A 20,169-nucleotide genomic window follows, 5' to 3' on the forward strand; every position below is an offset into this window, starting at 1 on the left:
CTGGCTCTTGGGATGTTTGCTCTGAGAACTGTCATACAGCCTTCCCTGGAAGTGGGTGCAGCTTTTAAATAAGCCACAGTGAAGGCAGTGAAGGCATGTGCTGTAGGAGCATTCAGTTTGTTTGTACAGACTTACCCATGAGCTCTTCTAGAGCTCTGAGGGTGAGACTGATTGTCTCCAAGAGAGTCTGGGGAGCAGGATCATCAAAATTTGTAGAAGGGGAGTTAATGAAATCCATGACACAGGTGGGAAAGACATGCAGGTCGCTTGCTGCCTTCTCTGTGTGTGACAGTGCAAGGGTGAGACCACAGCCAGACCTCCATTTCTGCCTTGAACTGTGGTGGGGACTAAAAAGCTTTGGGGGCTCCAGCTCCTGTCAGGAGAGTTGGGTGTAGGGGCCACTGGTGGGAAATTTGGTGACTTATTTTTTTTGTTAATGCCTCTACAGCTCTCAGTTTGGTTTCCAGGTTTATGAGCAACTGGGCACCATCAGGTCTGTGTCTGCTGTGAGGAGGGAGCTATGACACAGGGAGTGAACAGATCTCTCTCTGCCCACCTGTCTCTCTTGACATCTGAGAACAGGAATTATGTTTCTTGCTCTTGACTCTTGTGTGCTGAATTTCCAGCTGTATTGCATTGCAAGGTGAAGGGGGTCCTGGAGAGGAGACTCAGAAGGCCCCTTGAGGGGCAACAGCCTCTACAAGAGCAGTCCTAACATACAGCGTTTTTCAGCCACAATACTGTATGGGTTTTTTATATTAAGTGTTTGGTATTTAAAATGTTAGAAAATAATTAAATAACTAGGTTATATTAGTATATATTTATGTTTTTTCAGCAGCAAATATATAACACAAATTAAATATTGTGAAAATAATAACAAATGGTGTGTGAATATTGTTACTAGCTAGATCAAGAGTCCTACAGGTCCATTTCATTGAGAGAGATCTTGAATAAGGAGTCCATTGCAGTGATTTTATTGTCACAAGAGTGTAATCCCTCATAATCAAAATATTTTAAATTGCATGATTTTATCAAGCATAGTGATATTACTATCCTTCATTTCATAATATCCAGTTTCTAGACATAGACAGGGCACAGAAAACATAATGTGGTAACTGCTGTATTATTTTCTGCTAAGTTCTGTAGCCTCTTACTCTGGAACAAAGGATTAGGAATTTGTCGTGGTTTTAAACCAGTAACTAAAAAATTACTTATTTCTTGCTGTGAGATATGGATTAGAGCAAGAGCAAAACAGGCTTAAAACTTAAAAAGGAATAAAGAAAGTTTATTAACAAACTACAAGAATAAGAACACCAGAACAAACTTCCAGAAAACCTTTTTTATCCCCCACTACCCACCATTCCTTTGTTCACAGGACAACATAGAGACAAAAACTTTGGAACTTTGGTGTTTAAAACAGTCCCAATTCCTGCTACAGTCTTTTCATCAGTCTTTGTAGAGAAACAGAAGTTTTCTTCTGCTAATTTATGGAGTTTTCCACAAGAAAGCTATTTCTTGCTATAGCTTTCTATTTTCCTGATGCCAGCTGCCTGGAAATCTGTCCTCAGAGTTTACTCCTCCCATTTTACATCACTCTGAGGTGTGCATGGGCCATGAGTCTAGGGATGTCATTTTAAGGATGAGTTATTCAAAGGCAAAAGTTCTCTTCATCTGTCTTTGTGAGCTCCACTAGAAAACAGTTTTCTCATTGCCCCCCAAGGCTTCAAATTTTCGCTTCACTCTGTTCCAGCACTTCACTGTATCACAATTACTCTACTTTTTACTCAAAATCTACACTTTGAACACTCTATTCCTCCCTATATACTCTGTCATGAATTAAAGGAGTTTTTTCAAGACCTTGTTGTCCATCTCCATAGCTTTAACAGAAAATTATTTCAGCTTATAAAGCATCTCCTTATTCTCTACCTTTTCTGAAGCTTCTTTTCTTTACTGTCTCTGATGGTTTATAAAGTCTCTTTACATGTTGATTACTCTCTTTTTCTTTCTCTGGAAAAAAAGGATTAATCTGCAAGTCTCATCTGGGTAATGAAAAGGTTAAAATCTTGCCCGGGCTTTGTAGATGGTTCTGTGATCTCTGCCTGAGCAGCAGCTGGAGCTGTCTGCGATGGAAGATTCTTCATGGCTGCTCTGGAGAGTGTCACTGTCTCAGCCTGCCGCAGGTCAAGAGCTTTTTTTCTTTCCTTAGTTGGCAGTCTCTGGTGAATTCAGTCACAGCAAAAACTGCAGCCGAGCCAGGGAGCGGCCTGGCCCGGCCAGAGCACAGGGCAAGCCCTGCAGGCCCCATCTCCCGGCCAGGAGCCGCTGGGCCCAGCCCAGCCCCTGCCTGAGCCACGTGGCCTGGGCAGAGAACAGGAGGCCAGCCGGAGCTCTGTTACCTTTCACAGCCAGAAAACAAAGAGAACAAGAGAGCTCTGGCTTTACATCTTAAGGTAGGGTTCACAAGTTGATCTCACTTTTCAATGGTCAAAACTGCTGTCAATTCTTATAAATGACTGATAATTGGTCAGGAGGAAAGACTCTCATCAGCCACCAGCAGTTTCAACTTCTTTATCTCCCAAGGCTGTCTTAAAGGTAAAGCCACCCCATGACAGAATTGGATCACACATTTATATTTTTATGACAAAAAGTTATGAAACTACTGTGGGAGCTTAAACACTGCTAGAAACAGATGCACCTTCTAGACTCATACATACTTCAGATGCAGATGTTATTCCAAAATTTTCCAGTGAGTGTTATAAATCGTCACTTAAAATGAAACTTCAATCCTATGATTTTCTGACTTATCAAATTAGCCTTATGGTATCATGACCTATTATTATCACTAGAGATCGGAGGGAAGCTTGCTCTTTCTGTTTGGGTCACTAGAAGCTGTTTCACAGCCTTTCAGCTATTTAAATAACTCAGCATTTGTTATTCTGATTCTTATACTAAAAGTGTCATTATCAAAGTTCACTGCTGTGGTTGCTGCCTCAGGCATCTGAATAGCTATTTCTTGTTTCCATGATTCATAAGAAAACAAAATATTGAAAAGAACAAACCTTTAGATAGCCAGAAGATTACTTTTTAAGCCTCCATCTTGAGTTTGCCTACAGCAAGTTTTATCAACCTATTTCTGCATCAGAAATAGTGAGGATACCAAAGATCATCCACCAACTAAAGATCTGATGAGTTAATATAATTTTGATTTTCTAAACTGCAGTTTCAGTGAGTACTTGCAGATCCTCACATTTTCAGCTCAAAATAGGGGCCACAAAGGAAGTGTAGTAAATTGCCTGCACCCATTTTAATATCTGAGTATTTTTTAGCACTGCACAGTCTGGTGAAATGGAGGGAGGGAAGGAGGGAAATGCTCATTCAGAATGGATTTAGAAGTAGTTTTGGGACTTAAGGGACACTGAGTGGTTGCTGACAATGAAGTACTAGTGAGCTGAAATAGGTAAAAGGAGTTATTAAATGATTTGGTGAAAAAATCAATTTCACAAATAAAGCAGCAAAATTTGATATTAAAATGTAAAAATGTATGTCAACATAGAAGAGAAACACCCATAATCAGCTGTGGGTCTACTTGCACAGCTACAAAGCAGTTATATGTATTTAGAAAAGAGTTACAGCCAGGAGGTTTTTAAACCCAGTATCTGTTCAGTGGCCTGGAAAAGACCTCTGCTGATGGCCGGCTACTTATGGCAACGCAGGAGGTCAGCAAAGCAGAATAACTTGCCTTCCTGGCTGCCTTAGCATGGATTCAGCACAGTCAGATGAGGAAAGAGGTAACAGCAATGTGTGACAGATGGTTGGAGCTGGATTGCCAAAGTGTCTGCTCCTCCTGAAATTTGAGTTTGTGGAGTGGGCCAAGGTCAATCACTACATGATTAAGGTACTCTGAGACACTTGGCCATAGTGCTGCTCTTTCAGAGGGAGTCTTTGGAACATGTGAATTTGCTTTTCGTGAGAGCAGAGCAGGTGAAGGGGGACCCGGTCTCCCACTGGCAGTTTGTCACAGGCTGCTGTGCTGCCAGCACCGCACCGCTGCCAGTGCTTATCAGGAGAGCAAGCTAGATATTCTGGTTGTTGTTCTTGTGTCATGCCCTGCTGTAATCTCCAGTCTAGTCTCGGTGCTGTTTTAGTAATGTTGTCGGAGTGGCCCTGGGTCTGGAGACTGGGATTTAAACACCACCCATAAAATGGACTGGTAACAGATGTCTGAGCCTCCTCAGCCCCTCTCTTTAAACTCAAGATGCCAGTTCTGCATCTCAAAAGGACATGAAGTCTTAATAAAACAGGATATTTATATAGTAAAGGAGCATGTGTATTCAAATTAATTGTGCTGACAATGAACTTCAGGGAAACGTCTAGGGAAAGCAAGGCAAGTGGCAAGTGCAGCATTCCTGAAAGAAAACTAGTAGGCTATAGTTACACTGAAATGACAACTTGTTCAATAAGCCTGCTATCACATTTACAAAGGGACATGACTACTCATGTATATTCCAGATAAGGCATTCTGCTGAATTTCAAGTTTGTTCAGGAATGTCTCCTGAAGAAAATCAATAAAACTATGGTAAGTCATGCCTTAGAGGAGATTTTGTGATACAAGGTACAAGGTCAGCATCGATTTCTCTTGAAAGGTTGAGATTTCTATACTCTGTAGTATTGTTTTCTGAGATAGAGTTTCCAAAACACCTGGGGATCCATCTGTCATCACATCAAAGGGAGGTGAGCCAAGGGTGGCAGCAAGGCCTCAGCACCAGTCTCATCAACAAAAGTGCTCCTTTAAGGAACATGGCAGGGCTGGTGACAGTAACCTAGATCAGGCAGCACTACAGTGATTGCCAGGCAAGTCTATGATGACAAGGGCAAGTTCACAGAGACAAGGTAAGTCTGAGGTCAAACAAGAAATGAAGTCTGTGGGTCATGGTCCAGACCAACACGGTACATGGCCAGGAACAGGCATAGCCCAGACAAGAACCAGAGCTGAGTGCAGCCCCCAAGCAAAGGTGGGGAGCCTCCAGTGAGCACTTTCTCAGGCTTCTTTTTGAACTACTCTTCTCCAAATTCTCACAGCTGCACCATATCAGAACTGGAATGACTTTTTCTTGAAGATAATGATAAACAGCTGTATAAACCTCTTGTTTGTTTACAAGCTGAGAATTAAATTTTTTATTTGAAGATAATTCCTTTGGCTGCTGTTCTTCTTGTATTAATTCCTTGCCTGTTACATGTACATTAAGGAAGCAACTTCCACATAATTTGCCACAGTCACAGTCAGCTCTTTTGGGAAGGAGTTCAGACTCAGGCAAGTGTTAAGAAGAGACCAGGGAAAGAGGCTAGCCTGAGACAAAAGAGACTCAAACATAGGAAGTTTGGATAGGGAGGTTCAAAAACAGGTTAATGAAGAAAGAGGGCATGTGTTGGTATGTCTTTTTCCCTCCCCTCACCAATTTATAATTTCTGCGGTCATGAACTTCATCAAACCCTTCTGCCTCTGAGATCTTGTAATCCTTTCTTCAAATCCACAGCTTGTGAACTCTTTGACTCTTCCTCTTCTTTGGCTCCTTTCTGCCTTCCAATCCAGGGCCCATGCTTGAGTCCCTGCAGTGCCCTGGTGCTCTCTCTCTGAGTGGTCCTTTCTGCAAATTTCACTTAACTTAAACTGTGATCAGCAATTTTGCTTAGGGTGTCTCTTTCTACATCCTCTCTTAAGGGATTTTCTCAGACTTAGGAATTAACTTAATAGAGTTAAAGGTAAAATTTTTATTACTTTCCTTGTGCTCTCTTTTTATCTTTATTTTCCTGTAATGACAAAACATCCTTTGTGGGAAAGGTTGTACTGAACGCACCACAAACTGGTTTGTCCTTCCTTATGTCAAGTCCTTTTTACTCTAGTTTTAAATGCTATCTCCAAGGTAATCTACCCTGAAAAAAAAATTATCATGATGTTCTCTGGTCTTTTTCTCAGGTCTCTGTACCTCTCTTTCTTGCAAAGCAATGGAACAGACTGTCATTTTTGTGACAGGATCTGTGTAGGTCAGTTTTGTGTTGGTTGTTTGAAAATGGTCCTTCATCTGGTAAAGAAGCTCTTCAATAAATCAAATGGTTTTTTGTATCCCAGTTTTAAACCCTTTCAAGAAATCCAGAAAATATCTGCAGGGCCAGAGATATACCATGACTGAATTTTGCAGAGCTCAGTATGTTGAAGGCAGGTGGGCAAAGTTACCATGCCTGTCCCAGGGAATGTGGTATAGATCTGCTGAACAGTCTTCAGACTGGAACATGCAAAGCTCCCTCTGAGATCAAAGTTCAAAGGCAGAATATAAATTCTTCAGTTTAAGAACCTGTCTGTCTGAACCAGAGAGTATTCCCTCATTTTCCTACTGATTTAATTCATTTACATTCATACCCATATACTGTAAAACATCAAGATGTGTGTACACTGGTGGTGTGCCCAGGATCACTTGGATGTGAAGTACGGGATATGGTTCCAATTGTCAAGTACTTGGCATGTCTCTGAGATTCTTTGTAATTGGTGCCATCAAGCCAGATTTTGGACAGGTCTTTTGTATCCTTTAGCATTTACCAGCTACAGTCTGCTGGGTATTTGCAACAGTGTCCTGCTATTTTCCGCTTCCAAAACCTCTTGCTGCTGTTCATTGTTCTGCAGCAATTCCTCCACAGGTGCACCTTGAATTAGCTTCCTGTGTCCTTTATAGACATCTTCTCTGTGAGCACGATTGGGCACATGCCACCCTCATTAACAAATGCCTACAGTCCCACCCTAATATCATGGGAGGACTTCCCTGCAATTTTCTGGTTTCCAAGGAATGTGGATACTGTACTAAAGAAGTTGTAAAAGATACCATAGGGCAGACTAGGACTCCTGCTTCTCCTGTTACTCTTGTATCCTCTCTTCAAGTGTCCAAGTGGAGAAGAAGTGGAGGAGAAGAAGTGTCCATGGAGGAGAAGAGTGAAAACAAAAAAAGTGAAGAACACTTTTGAAAAAAAAGCATGAAGAACAAGGGCAAAAGCCTATGTGTGGGATCTAATAAGAAGATAGAGAGATCAAAAAGAATGCAAAGATGGAAAAGGATGCAGAAATATATGAAAAAAAAGAATGGGGATGGACACAGATGTCAGAACTGGAGAGATAAATATCATAAACTGGGAATGGGAGGAGGATAGGCCACTAGAAATAATTTCCTTCCAGGACATGAAACTTTAAATGTCTAAGTTTCTGCTCTGTAGCCTGTATCCCAGCTGCCTCTTATGGCTGGTCTACTTGGCAATAACAGAGTGTTTTGGCAAACAATTACTTCATTTCCTTAGGGCTAGTAGTCTCAGGTAGATGAGAATAGCTGTTCCGGGCTCAGACTGAAGGTCCGTCTCACCTATTATCCACTCTTCGACATTTATGGAAACTTTCCTTGTATTTGATCATCCTTGTTACCATCTTCTCAACATTTCCTAATTCTATGGAGTCCTTTCAGACATAAGAGAGCATGAATTGCACATTTTTTCACATTTTTTTGTTTTTCTATTTCCCCTTTTTTTACTTTCTTCTCCCCCCCCCCCGCCATTTTTAATGCTTTTTAAGAAATTAATTACATTTTTTACATTTTATTTGCTGTTTTTAGTCCTAGTGAGCAGTGAGTGGATATTTTCATGGAACTTGTGATCATTAACCTAAGACCTTTCTTCGAAGTGGAAGTGACCAGTACAAAGTCCGCTATTCTATATGGGGAAAGATTTCTGTGTGGAGAATTTTTTCTTTCCCTATCTGTAACTCTTTTTTTGTGAGCTCAAGTGAATGGATATTAAAATGGCAGTCAAGACTAAATTATTATTAAATTATTAAATTATTTCATTATTTGTAATTTTAAGAGAATTTCATATATGCAGTCTTAATGTCTTTTACCTTGTTTTAAAGAAACAAGGAGTTCATAAAGTCAAGAACTGGATCTATTCTAATTGCATGTTCATTTTGACACAAATATTACTGTGTATTTTATGTGACATTTTCTTGCAGGGATCTGCTTGACTCACCTCTGATCACAGCAGCAGGAATGTGGGTGGTTTAATTAATTAACACTAATTGTTTTTCTTTTTCTTTTGAGGGGCAAATGTTCATGCAACTGACCCAAGCCGTGGACTAACTTCATGGGAATGGGCTTGTTTCACAGGAAGATCAGAATCTGCCTTCATCATGCAGAAGCTGATGGACAGACCATGCCCAGAACAGTTTTCTGATCAATATAAACCAGAATGGCCAAAAATGAAGGAACTTCTTGAGAAGGCTGCAGAAGCAAAAAGCTGTTTGCAGAAGATTTCTGAGTGCATAAGAGCAGCTGTCTCATTCCGGTCTTTCTATGGCCCAGAAGAGGATGGAGTCCTTGATCACATGGTGAAGGTGACAACAAGCTTGGGAAGTCCCTTCATCACTCTGGCATGCCGGACTGTGTGCCCCGGCAGCCCACCTTGTGTGGGGAAACGCAGACTGGCTGTGCAGGAAATCCTTAGGAAGCAGAGAGCAGAGGAAATCCGGTCTCAAGACAAAGATCATGTTAACAACTATGAGAAGCTCTTTCAGAACTCCAAAGTCACAGTGATCCCCAAGAAGAAGGAGCGTCGAGCTAGCCTGCAGCCCATCAGCATTGCAATGTCCCAAGTAAGCACAGTAGCTACAAGGAAAGCAAGCCTCCTGCCACTCCACCTACTTCGACGGAGCAGTGTCCGGCCGGGATTTGTCATCCCCAAAGTCCGTGTAAGCAAGGCACCTCCACCTACCTTCCAGCCAGAAAAGGCGAGAAGGAGGAGCAGTGCAAAGGACGACCCCTATCTGCAGATTCCCAAATGGAGATACAAGGAGTTAAAAGAGGAGCGGAGAAAGGCAGAGGAACTGGAGAAGAATAGAGCAGCAGAGGCTCAAAAGCCAAGGCAGGTGTCTCCTTCCCAGAGCAGGACCTGATTTAAAGGCAGTCGGTGAGAGGTTTTTGAGCCGCTAGTCTTGTTATCCCAGCAAGATTACAAGAGACTGAATGTCTTTGTGCATGCTCACTGCTCATGGAGCTGGAATACTGAGTCATGGCCTTTAAGGAGCAGAAATACAGCAATGGTTATGCCACGGCATATTTGATGGTGGAGCAAGAATGTATTTTGAGCTGGAACACATACTAGGTTAAGCAGTCTGCTGTTGATGGGATGTTCTAAGTGGTGCAGTAGTCTTGTGGATTCCTCTTTTTCCAGCTCCTGGTGAATGACTGTGAAACAGCTTGAAAAATATGTTTGAAAGGATTGTATTTTGTGTTTGTTCATTTTGCAATGGACAAAATTAAGGAGCTGTGGTTTTGACACCAGACATTCCTCCCTCTTCTTCCTTAGGCAGATATATTGCAAAGATTTATAATAATAATTAGCAGTTTAAAATATACCACAGTGTTGGTTGGCAATGAAAATCCAGGTCTACAGTTTTAGATATAATGAGCACTTTATTTCTATTCCAGTAAGCAGATCTTAAATACAGGCATTAAACCCTACAGGTCCATACAGTCTGTATGGATGCAGTTCTTAATGCTCTTGTTTTCTCTGTTGAATCTAAAAAGGGCTTAATATGAAATATCTCTGTAGTTGAGGTATTCACATCTTCTGCAAGTATAAATCAGTTGCAGGGACTGATTTCTTTGAAGAAACATCGAAGATGTGACAATTTTTGATTGCCACCATCACCTAAGATTTGCCTCCCCCACTAGATTTTCCTTTATTCATTATCTGTTGTCTCCTCTTTAGTCTCAGGGAAATTTTTGTCATTGCTTTTAACCGTGAAATAAGGGAGATGGTGAAGCACAGTGAATATTTTTTCAGGTTGATATTTAAATTTATTTTAAAAAAACTCACTAGGTTTATTGTGAGCCTTTCCAGAATATAGCCAGGACAGGAATATTATGCAGCTTTCAGAGGTTCAAGCAATTTTCCCAGGAGTCAAGTGCAGCTATATGCTGTGAATACCCAGTCAGAGGCAGCTCAACCACTGACATGGCCAGATGTCACTGCAAGCTTTGGTACAACACCTCTGGGTGCCCAAAGAGGGCAGTAGCTCACCCGTCTGTCTACACTGGGAGAAAACCTTCCCTGGTATGGAAGTTCATCTCCCACGTGGGCAGTACCCATGGATTTTTGCTGCAGGTTTTCACACTCCACATTAAGGATTCCTCTGGTTGTACCAGCAGTCAGCCTGAACAGCAAGCCAAGCCCTGGAAAATTCCGGTAAGGAACGGCTATAAATCTGCTGCTTGCTGAAGAACAACCACACTCATAGAAGTAGAGATCCAATGCAAACAGCATAGAGCACATGCTCAGAGTTAGGTTTTCCTCAGGCTTTGCACACATTTAAACTAAAATGTGCTGCAGTGTGTCGTCCTGAAGGTGTTGCTGTACTGGAGCCCAGGCAGACCCCAGCTGTGCTGCTGTCACCAGTTTCTCCCCTCAATTAAGAGAGGGAAAATTTTCCCATCCTTTAGCCCCACAGCACAGAGGATGGCCACTTTCAGTTTCACTGAATTTGTAATGAAACTGTGTCATGGGAGAAATAAATTCAGTTAATTGAAAATTAGCGCCCAGATCAGCACTTTTCCTGTCTATAGGGTCTGACAGAAGTTGGGACAGATGTGGGAAAAAAGAATTTTTCCACACAGCCTGTTCTTTGTACTTCTGTGCTGGCCAGATTGCATTGCCAGGTAGCTTCTTAGGTCAGACCTGGAGGAAAAGCACCTGCCAATACACCTGCCCAGTCCTGGGAATATGAAGATCATTTTTATCTGCAAGTGCATCAGTGCTATGCAATTCATAGGCACTAATTTTGTAATGGCTTTGAGGTGTCCAGAATACAAGCAGGACTCATTTCTTTGGAAAGCAGGATGACAATCTTCTGTCTGTCTGTGGCAGACCTGTCAGGACAGACTTCAGACTGGCACACTGGATTGAATGGTTTAACTGTTAATTTTTTTTTACTGCCAACCCAGGGTTTTGAAGATATAGCAATCAGATTTGGTTCTGAAAAGCAACCTGTACCGCAGCTGAGTACTTGAATTTGCACTTTCAGTACCACCTGCAAGAGACCAGCCATTGACAGGTGCTCTCAGGGATGAACATATAGTATGTAGAATTAGGGGCTGGAAATTAAACCTATTTTCTAATCCTTTGTACTTTACTGTGTTTATGTGCATAAATGTGATATTTCCATTAAAAGAGGCACAGACTGTTCAACTTATTTGGCACACTCATTCTTCATAGGGGTTCTTCATTGGGGATACTGCCTTTCACTTCCCAGTGGATCTAAAAGCCCATTCACTTTCACCAAAGGACTCATCAGGATCACCTGAAAGCAGTTTGGCTTCTCTGGAAGGAGTGATTGTGGGTTCACTTCCACTCCTTGTGAATTTTTCTTTAAGAGTTAAGGAAAACTATTACTTTCATTTCCCATCAGGTTTTCACTGGTCATCTTGATGGAGAGAGAAGTCATTGGTTTGCTGGCCTGCTTCCGTGTTGCTCTTCTGCAAGCAGGTGGTCTCCCAGTATCCTTGCAGAGAGTGTGACTCCATTTGGGGCATCTGTGTAAAGCCTTGCACTTGCTAGTTTTGGCAGTGCAAGCCACCGGTCTCTGTGTCTTCATTGCCTTCCTCCTCTGCTGCCTTACTACTCCCCAGCTATCTTCCCCTCTTCATCATTATCCTCACCCTAAAGGCTGCACCCCTCACTTGCTGTTTATCTTACCTTTCTGAAGGTTGTAGTGAGCAAAACTCCCACAAACCACTTCTTGAAACCTGTGACAAATGGACCACTGTGGAGGTGGAGGAGGAGGAGGCATGCCTGGCTTGCTTCCAGCCATCTGCCCCCTTGAGCTGCTGCTGCCAAGGAGGATTTGATTTCTGTTCGATTTCAGCACAAATAGAGTGGTTTGATCTGTGTTTTGTTGTAGATTTTTCTTCCCCCCAGGAGATCCATAACTATGAAATCCCAGGCAATACTGGCTGCACTTCAGGTTGCTCCTGGTCACTCAAGCAGCAGAGTTTGCCTCCTAAAAAAGATCAAGCAAATCCTTGTCAGCACCTCCTGGCAGCTTGAGCCCCTGGGGGAAGGCAAAGGGGCTGCTGCAGAAAGATGCTCCTCAGAGGGGAAAGGGACATTAATGCCTAGGGCAGTAGGAAGTCTTCTACCTGCCTTCAGTGCCAGGCTGTAGTGGGGCACATTAGTGGGAAGAATGTCCTGGAGTGTTGTAACTGGAACAGGGGCTGTGCCTGCCATCACTGCCATTCCTTGTCTTGGTACCCTGGGAATCTCACCACGATGGTCCCAGGAAGCTCCCAGATCCATGGGCCGACTTAGTTCTATAGTAACTGTAGTAACAGGGATTTAACAACAGTGACAGTGGAAGGTGAAAGTCCAACTGCTTCCCAACATTCTCTAAAATTATATTGTGCTTTCATCTTTGGCAAGGAAGAGCTTCAGTACGGGGGCTCCCAGTAGCTGTCCTCCCAGAAGTCACCATCTTCCCCATCACCCAGTACCAGCCACTGTGCTGGGCATTATCCAAGTCAGGAAAAAACCCCAAAAAGTATTCATAGATACCTCCAAAGGTATCTCAGACTGTCCCAGTATTAGAAAAGAAACCTGGAAAATGAGAAGGGCTAATTAATCTTATTCTGGAGAACAGGAATTTTCTTCTGTTTGGTGAATTCTTAGGTACAGCTAAATATAGTATTTATGGAAACACTTCATGAACTCTGGACCCTTTTTGCTTTGGTTGTGGAGCTGGTGACCACTGGAAGTAGAAATAGTATCAGTCAAATCCATGCTGAGACTGAGATGTGCTTTATAATGCTAAATATAATAAGGATATCCCAGACTTGGCAAACTTGATACTCTGAATCAGTTCCCCACCTATATCATTAAGTTATTTTAATTATATGATATTGCACTTAACCATACCTATAAAACTACCTACATGCAACACAGGCACATATAAACATCATTCATATATAAAGTAATAATGAGATACACATATAAAGCATATATATGCATATATAATTTGAAAATTTTAACACATATAATTTTTATACATATACATATAAAAAGCCTCTTACCTCGTAGTGATAATGTGGAGTACTTATATGTGTTAATGATTACCATCTCTCAAAAAGCCAGTATTAAATAATTGTTCTATAAGAGGAACAAATCATTCAGGGTATATTATGGAGGCTACAAAGAAAAAACAGACCAGCTGCCTTTTCACTACTTTATCAGATAATTAGGGTTGTTATGCACATTAATTTTGCCTAGTCAGGTTTAAATTTGTCACTTCTCTTGGCACATTTGAATTTACAATGGCTGTAGCAATGTACAATGGTTATATCTATAAAACTGTACATAGGTTTGTGGATAATTAGTGGGCCAAATGCTGCTCTTTCAGTTGTCTCTCAGGGAAACAGAAGAGGTTGGGAAAACGCATTTAGGTGGTTCATTTTCCCCTTCCCCTTGTAGCAGCTTTCCACATGAATGACAATTTGCTACTTTGCCCAAGCTCTTCCTCCCAAACAGATAGAAAATGAACAGAAACCCTCCAGAGACAGATGTACAAAATCTGTGCTCATGGGTGCCATCCTGGATGCATTCAGTAGTTTCTCACAAGGCACTGATGGAGCAGTGAGCTCCTGTAAATGTGGATCAGGAAAGGGGCACAGGAACTGCTGGAACATCTCTGCTCCTTGTGTGTGTGCATGTGTGTGTGTGTGCCAATGGGAATTTTACTCTTGGTGCCATAGTAACTGAAGTCAGCTCAGAGCAGTGTTAACCACCAAAGGTGCTTCCTGAGTGTCTGTGCACAGCTTTCTGCTGACAAAGGTGATAAAATATTTACTTTCTCACCACATGCAGCAGCAGGGAGTTAAGGTTTCCTTATGTTTGCCGCCACTATACTGAAACCAGCTTTTTTGCAGAAGCCAGTAGCATGGGGGTGTTCTGCATTTTTGTGTGAGTGTTAATGGGACACAAATCAATAAATAACGGGGAATTTAAGTAATGGCTCCACTAAAAGTTCTGTTCTAAACCAAGGTGAAGTAGTGTTTCAAAAGAATATACAAACATAATTGTACTGAAAGCAGACGTTGTATTATCAGCTTGGCTACTTTCCCAGGGAAGTGTAGTGGAATAGTTGTCATGCAGCATTTATGCAATGTCAGTGAAGGGAAATGTGGTCTTTGACTGCCTGGTATCCTTTTCAAAAAGCTACAGTTGCAGCACAAAAATTCCACTAATATGTTCATAAAAATGTACTTTGTGGGTGTTTTACATTATCAGTTTCTCACCCATAGCTTTTGAAAAATGTGGGATTTATTCTTTGCATGACTGACTGCATTATCCTTTTTTTTAAGTTCATGGGCACAATGAGCAATGCTTGCCTGTGGTTTCCCAGCTCTTCTGCAAGAGTCTTTTTAGGCTTCTGAAGGGTTTCCAGCCCTCATGAGAATCTGCACCTGTTCTTTGCTAGGAGAAACTGTCAGGTACCACAGGCTGAACCACAAGAACCAGGTGTTGCTGTGTGACAGTGGCTGTATTGGTCACAGTGACTGATGGGCACTACTTCTGGTTGTACACTCAAACCTCATGTTCCACGTTCTAGGGTAATCTCTTGCCCAGCAATTTTCCCACTTATGAGCCTTAAATACTCCCAATTGTCTCAGGATTTGCATGACTGACTAGGATACTGTGCTTAGAGAATGCCAAGGAAAAAGTGCTGTCCAAAGAAGAGATAACCAGGTACCATAGCAAGGTCTGGTCTGGTCTGTATTTTAAAACACACAAAAAAACCCAACCCAATTGAGCTGTTTTAACAGAAAAGTTAATCTGAACTAATGTGCACAGATTCTTTTGGGTTGGTTTTAATTAGACTGATATTCACTTGACTTAACCAATCAGAACCCATCCTGAAATCAGTTTCCATGCAGGGAGCTGTGGCAGCTTGAGTGTGTTGTTTCCAGCAAAGAGGGCTGCCCTGCCATATCCTTGACCTGGTGGAAGGCTCTGACCTGGGTTCTCTGCCAACCCATTCTGGTTTCCTTGCAGCTTCGACTTTCCCAAGCAGGTACATGTTGCCCTTTCACTCTTCTGATGTGATGATTTCACATTCTGTGTGATGATTGCTCTCACACAGCAGTCAATGGCATCTCCTGGAGCTGTTCAGTGCCTCTTGCACATCTTTGACTAATTATCAGTGTTACTTTTATTAAAATAGCTCACAGCTGCCAGGGATCCTTCCTCTCACACCATCCCCAGCAGCACGCTTGTTGTGGTTTTAAAGCGGTAACTAAAAAATTACTAGAAAACTTACTTATGTCTTGCTGTGAGATATGGATTAGAACAAGAGCAAAACAGGCTTAAAACTTAAAAGGAATAAAGTTTATTAACAAAATCTATAAGAATAAGAAAACCAGAATAAAATTTCCAGAAAACCCTTTTCTCCCCCACTACTCAACCATTCTCTTGTTCACATGATAACATAGAGATAAAAAAAAACTTTGGTGTTTAAAACAGTCCCAATTCTTGCTAGAGTCTTCTCATCAGTCTTTGTAGAGAAACAGAAGTCTTCTTCTGATAATCTATGGAGTTTCTCACAAGAAAACTAATTTTCTTCATACCTTTCTATTTCTCTGATGCCAGCTGCCCGGAAATCTGTCATCAGTTCACTCCTCCCATTTCACATCACTCTGAGGTGTGTTATGGGTCATGAGTCTAGGGAAGTCATTTTTAAGGATGAGTTATTCAAAGGCAAAAGTTCTTTTCATCTGTCTTTGTGAGCCTCCCTGGAAACAGAAGCTTTCTCTTTGCTTCTCAAGGCCACAAATCTTCAACTATTACTTCTCCTCCTCAGATACTGTTTCAGTATCTCACAGTATCACAACCACTTCACCATTTTTCTCAAAATCCAGACTTTGAACACTCCATTCTTCTCAGTGTACTCTGTCATGAATTAAGAGGTTTTTTGTTTTTTGTTTTAAAACACTATTGTCTATCTCCATAGCTTTAACAGAAAAATATTTCAGCTTATTAAAGCATCTCCTTATTCTCTACCTCTTCTGAAGTTTAATTCTTTTCTTCACTGTCTTTAATAGTTTATAAAATCTCTTTACATGTTGATTACTCTCTCTTTCTCTCTCTGGAAAAAAGGATTAATCTGCAAGTCTCATCTGGGTAATGAAAGGGTTAAAATCTTGCCCAGGCTTTGTAGATGATTCTGTGATCTCTGCTGGAGCAAGAGCTGGAGCTGTCTGCTCTTTACTCGGCGGTCTCTGATAAAACTCAGTAGTGGCAGAAACTGCAGCCGAGCTGGGGGAACCGGCCTGACACGGCCTGGGCCCACTTGCCTCCCCCCCCATCTTCCCCACAGCCTTGTCCAGCCCTGGGGGGGGGGAAACCGTAGCCTTGTTACCTGTTCAATAGCCAGAAACCAAAGAGCAGAAGAGAACTCTGGCCTTAGATCTTAAGGTGGTGTTCACAAGTTGGTCTCACTTCTCAATGGTTAAAACAGCCACCAATTCTCAGAAATGACCGATAATTGGTCAGGAGGAAAGACTCCCATCAGCCTCCAGCAGTTTCAACTTCCCTAGCTCCCAAAGCTATCTTAAAGGTAAAGTCACCCCAGGACAACGCTGCAGCTTTGCTCTGTCATTTGGATTTGGGAAAATCTAAACCTCCACATGCAGTGCTGGGTAGGAGCTGCATTGTCACCATCCTCCACAGAGAACTGCTCTCTTTCCATCAAGTAAAACACTGGCTTAATCTTTAATTCAGCATTGTCTTTTGAGGATCACAGCCCCTGCTCAGGAACAAAGTAAGCATGACAACAGTCAGAGGCAGAAGATGAAATATTAATCCATGCTTTCATGACGTCCAGGCTGGATTATAGTAATTCCCTGTCTGCAGGTCTCCCAAGGCCACCTCCTACAAAACACATTTTGTATAGAAGCCAGCCATGGAATTTAACCACTGCAGACAAACAGCCCACCTCTCAGACTCTAAACTTGAGGCTTGTCTGGAGACCTGTTTTCCTTCTTTATCTCCAGGTATGCTCTTCAATAACCAGGTGCAGATCACATTCATAACTGTAGCTATTTTTAGTCACTAGAAAAAATCCTAAAGCTGGGATTTTACTATAAATATTTATAAATGTTTATAAACGTTTATAGCTATAAACATGGTATGAAGGTTCTACAGATATGATAGACTATAGCCTTGGCTCTTTCTCTCCAAAGACCATTGTCCCAGGACACAGGACTTATGTTATATGGGTCACTCCTTTTTAGGGCATTGAATGGCATTTCTACAGGGCAAGAGTTAGTTAAATTGGAAAAGCAGCAAAATGAGGCCATTGTGAGGAGCCGAGTGTTGTACACCAGTCAGCTCAGATCTGACCAAAGTAAAGAAAGAGCATGTGAGGTTGAATGAGTATAAGAAATCCACCACCACAGAAGGAGATAGCTGAAGAAAACAGAGAGAAGAAAACAAGTTAAAGCCAAGATCACCATCTGGGTATTTCCAGAAGCATTAAAGATGCAGCTGTTTCTGTGTTGGCACATGTTGGATCAAGTGCAGGGCTTGTTCCAGTCAGACTTGTTTAACTCCTGTGGGCCTCAGTTCACCCCTCAATGGAAGAGAAATATTTTCCTCAATCCCAAGCTAATTCACAAGATCAGCTCCTGGTTATCAGGTAATGAGAGAAAAGGATGGATGGGAAAATCCACAGAAACAAACAATGTAATGAAAACTATGTCAGTCAAACAAACAGAGAACATGTAATCTCTTGGCTTTGGAAAACCACACGAAATTCTTCAGATGTCAGAGTCAGCCAGGACAGCAGGGTCCAAAACTGCGGCAATCCCAGTGGCAGTCTTCAGATATCAGGTGATGGTGAGGCTGGACACATCCAGGACACAGATCATCTGCTGCTCATGGCTAGAGAGTGGCTGAGCCCACACAGCTTCTGAAGACAAAGGCAAGAGTGCTCATGCATTCTCTACAGTACAGATATATAGCATTAAAGCCATTTTCCCTCAAAACACATTAAAAAAGTATACTTCCCTCTGAGTAACAGGAAGCTTACCATGTCCTTGGCCTGTTTTTCTCACCAAGTGATTTCCTTAGGTAAATGAGTATTTGCTGCATAGCAAATAGTGCATGGAAAGCTTAGCTGCAAGACTAAAAAAGTTTTGCATCATATACTACCATCATGCCTTACTTTGCCGAAGAGTTCCAGCTTTTGAAGATTCTAGTGGGCTATTTAAGAGATTTATGAAGTTGTGAAAGAGAAAGTCAGGTCTGTGTAGTTTAAATGTCATTAAATCCCTGTGTTGCCATTTCCCATTAGCTGGGTTCTTCTGGAAAGCTTTGTGCCAGCTGAGAAGACACGTCCAAGAATGACACTTAGGGGGAACTTAAATGAGCCCAGGGTAGGGCAGGGAAAAGGAGGAGGGAGAAGCAGCAACAGCAACTCAGCAGCAGCACTAATCATCAAAATCTAATTTAACAGTGATCACCCGCCACCCAGTTATTTAAAAATCTCATTAATGTATGGACATGAATCTTCCTATAGAATTGTGGGTTTACACTTGCCCAAAACAACCTTTGGACTCCTAGACCCACAGAAGGGTGAAGAAATCCTTGTGGCCTGAAGGTTTCTCCCTCAAGCCAGAGAAGGCTACACTGCTCATATTTTCAGAGTAGTGTCAAGAAAACCATAGTGGTGGGAAGGAGTTGAAGTGGGAATTCCTGAGTACCATGCTACACTCAGACCTCTGTTGGAAGGTCTTCACCTGCAGAAATGTGTACACCTGTGAAATACTTTGAGAGCCACTCATACCTTTCCTAGGATTCCTTGCAACGTGTTTCTGCTAATTTAATCTATATCTTTCCTCTGAGAAAATATCTACTGAGTCAGGCAGTGAATGCTGGGATGCTGGGAGGGCATGTAGCTATATAAGGGCTTTTTCACATCTGTTTTCACAGGCAAACCCTATTAAATTGTAACAATAAACCACATAGATTTTACTGGTAAGCAATCAGTTTCCATGTAAGATAACAAAAGCTTTCACTGAAATGGGGTAGAAATCCAAATCCCTTAAAATCTGAGTCGATATTATAAACACCATGCTCTAGGCACTGCAGTAAACACTGCTTATTGGGTGCTCACAGTGTGCTTTTCTTAGCATTAAGAAATTAAGCATCACCAGCAGATGCAGCCACATGTGGTGTGGTAACCTCACACACTTTATGCTCCAAACTTCAAACATACCCAGTGGTCCAGAACAAAACACTCTTTTTGTCCTCTCTTCCATCAGGTGCTGTGATAGATTGGCATTTAAGAAAACAAAGAGAAACACCTAAGGAAGTTAAAACCACTGGAGGCTGAGTTTTTCTCTTAGCCAACAGCTGGCCATTTCTAAGAATTGACAGCAGTTTTAACCATTGAAAAGTGAGATCAACCTGTGAACACCACCTTAAGACGTAAGCCTGGGAATTTCTTGGTCTCTTTCTTTCTTGGCTGAGAAAGGTAACAGAGCTCCAGCCAGCCTCCCGTTCCCCTGCCCAGGCCCTGCGGCCCTGGCAGGAGCTGGGCTGGGCCCAGCGGCTCCCGGCCGGGAGATGGGGCCTGCGGGGCTTGCCCCGGGCTCTGGCCGGGCCAGGCCGCTCCCTGGCTCGGCTGCAGTTTTTGCTGTGACTGAATTCACCAGAGACTGTCGAGTAAGGAAAGAAAAATGCTCTTGACCTGCGGCAGGCTGAGACAGTGAGCACACTCTCCAGAGCAGCCATGAAGAATCTTCCATCGCAGACAGCTCCAGCTGCTGCTCAGGCAGAGTTCACAGAACCATCTACAAAGCCCGGGCAAGATTTTAACCCTTTCATTACCCAGATGAGACTTGCAGATTAATCTTTTTTTCCTGAGAAAGAAAAAGAGAGTAATCAACATGTAGAGACTTTATAAACTATTAGAGACAGTAAAGAAAAGAAGCTTCAGAGAAGGTAGAGAATAAGGAGATGCTTTATAAGCTGAAATATTTTTCTGTTAAAGCTATGGAGATGGACAAGGTCTTGAAAAAACTCCTTTAATTCATG

General features: G+C 42.1%; 1 protein-coding gene across 1 annotated transcript in view; it reads left to right on the forward strand.

Annotated features, from left to right (window-relative positions):
- Positions 1 to 11,275, forward strand: part of ANKRD33B (ankyrin repeat domain 33B) — a 56,727-nt gene extending 45,452 nt beyond the window's left edge. The window contains exon 4 of the mRNA XM_023922159.2: positions 8,127 to 11,275. Within this exon, the coding sequence (XP_023777927.1) occupies positions 8,127 to 8,977 (851 nt within the window). The 3' untranslated portion in view covers positions 8,978 to 11,275. The remainder of the gene's footprint in view (positions 1 to 8,126) is intronic.
- The last annotated feature ends 8,894 nt before the right edge of the window (positions 11,276 to 20,169 follow it).

This window comes from Cyanistes caeruleus, chromosome 1, assembly GCF_971803275.1.
Source record: "Cyanistes caeruleus chromosome 1, bCyaCae1.hap1.1, whole genome shotgun sequence".
Taxonomy (NCBI): Eukaryota; Metazoa; Chordata; class Aves; order Passeriformes; family Paridae; genus Cyanistes; species Cyanistes caeruleus.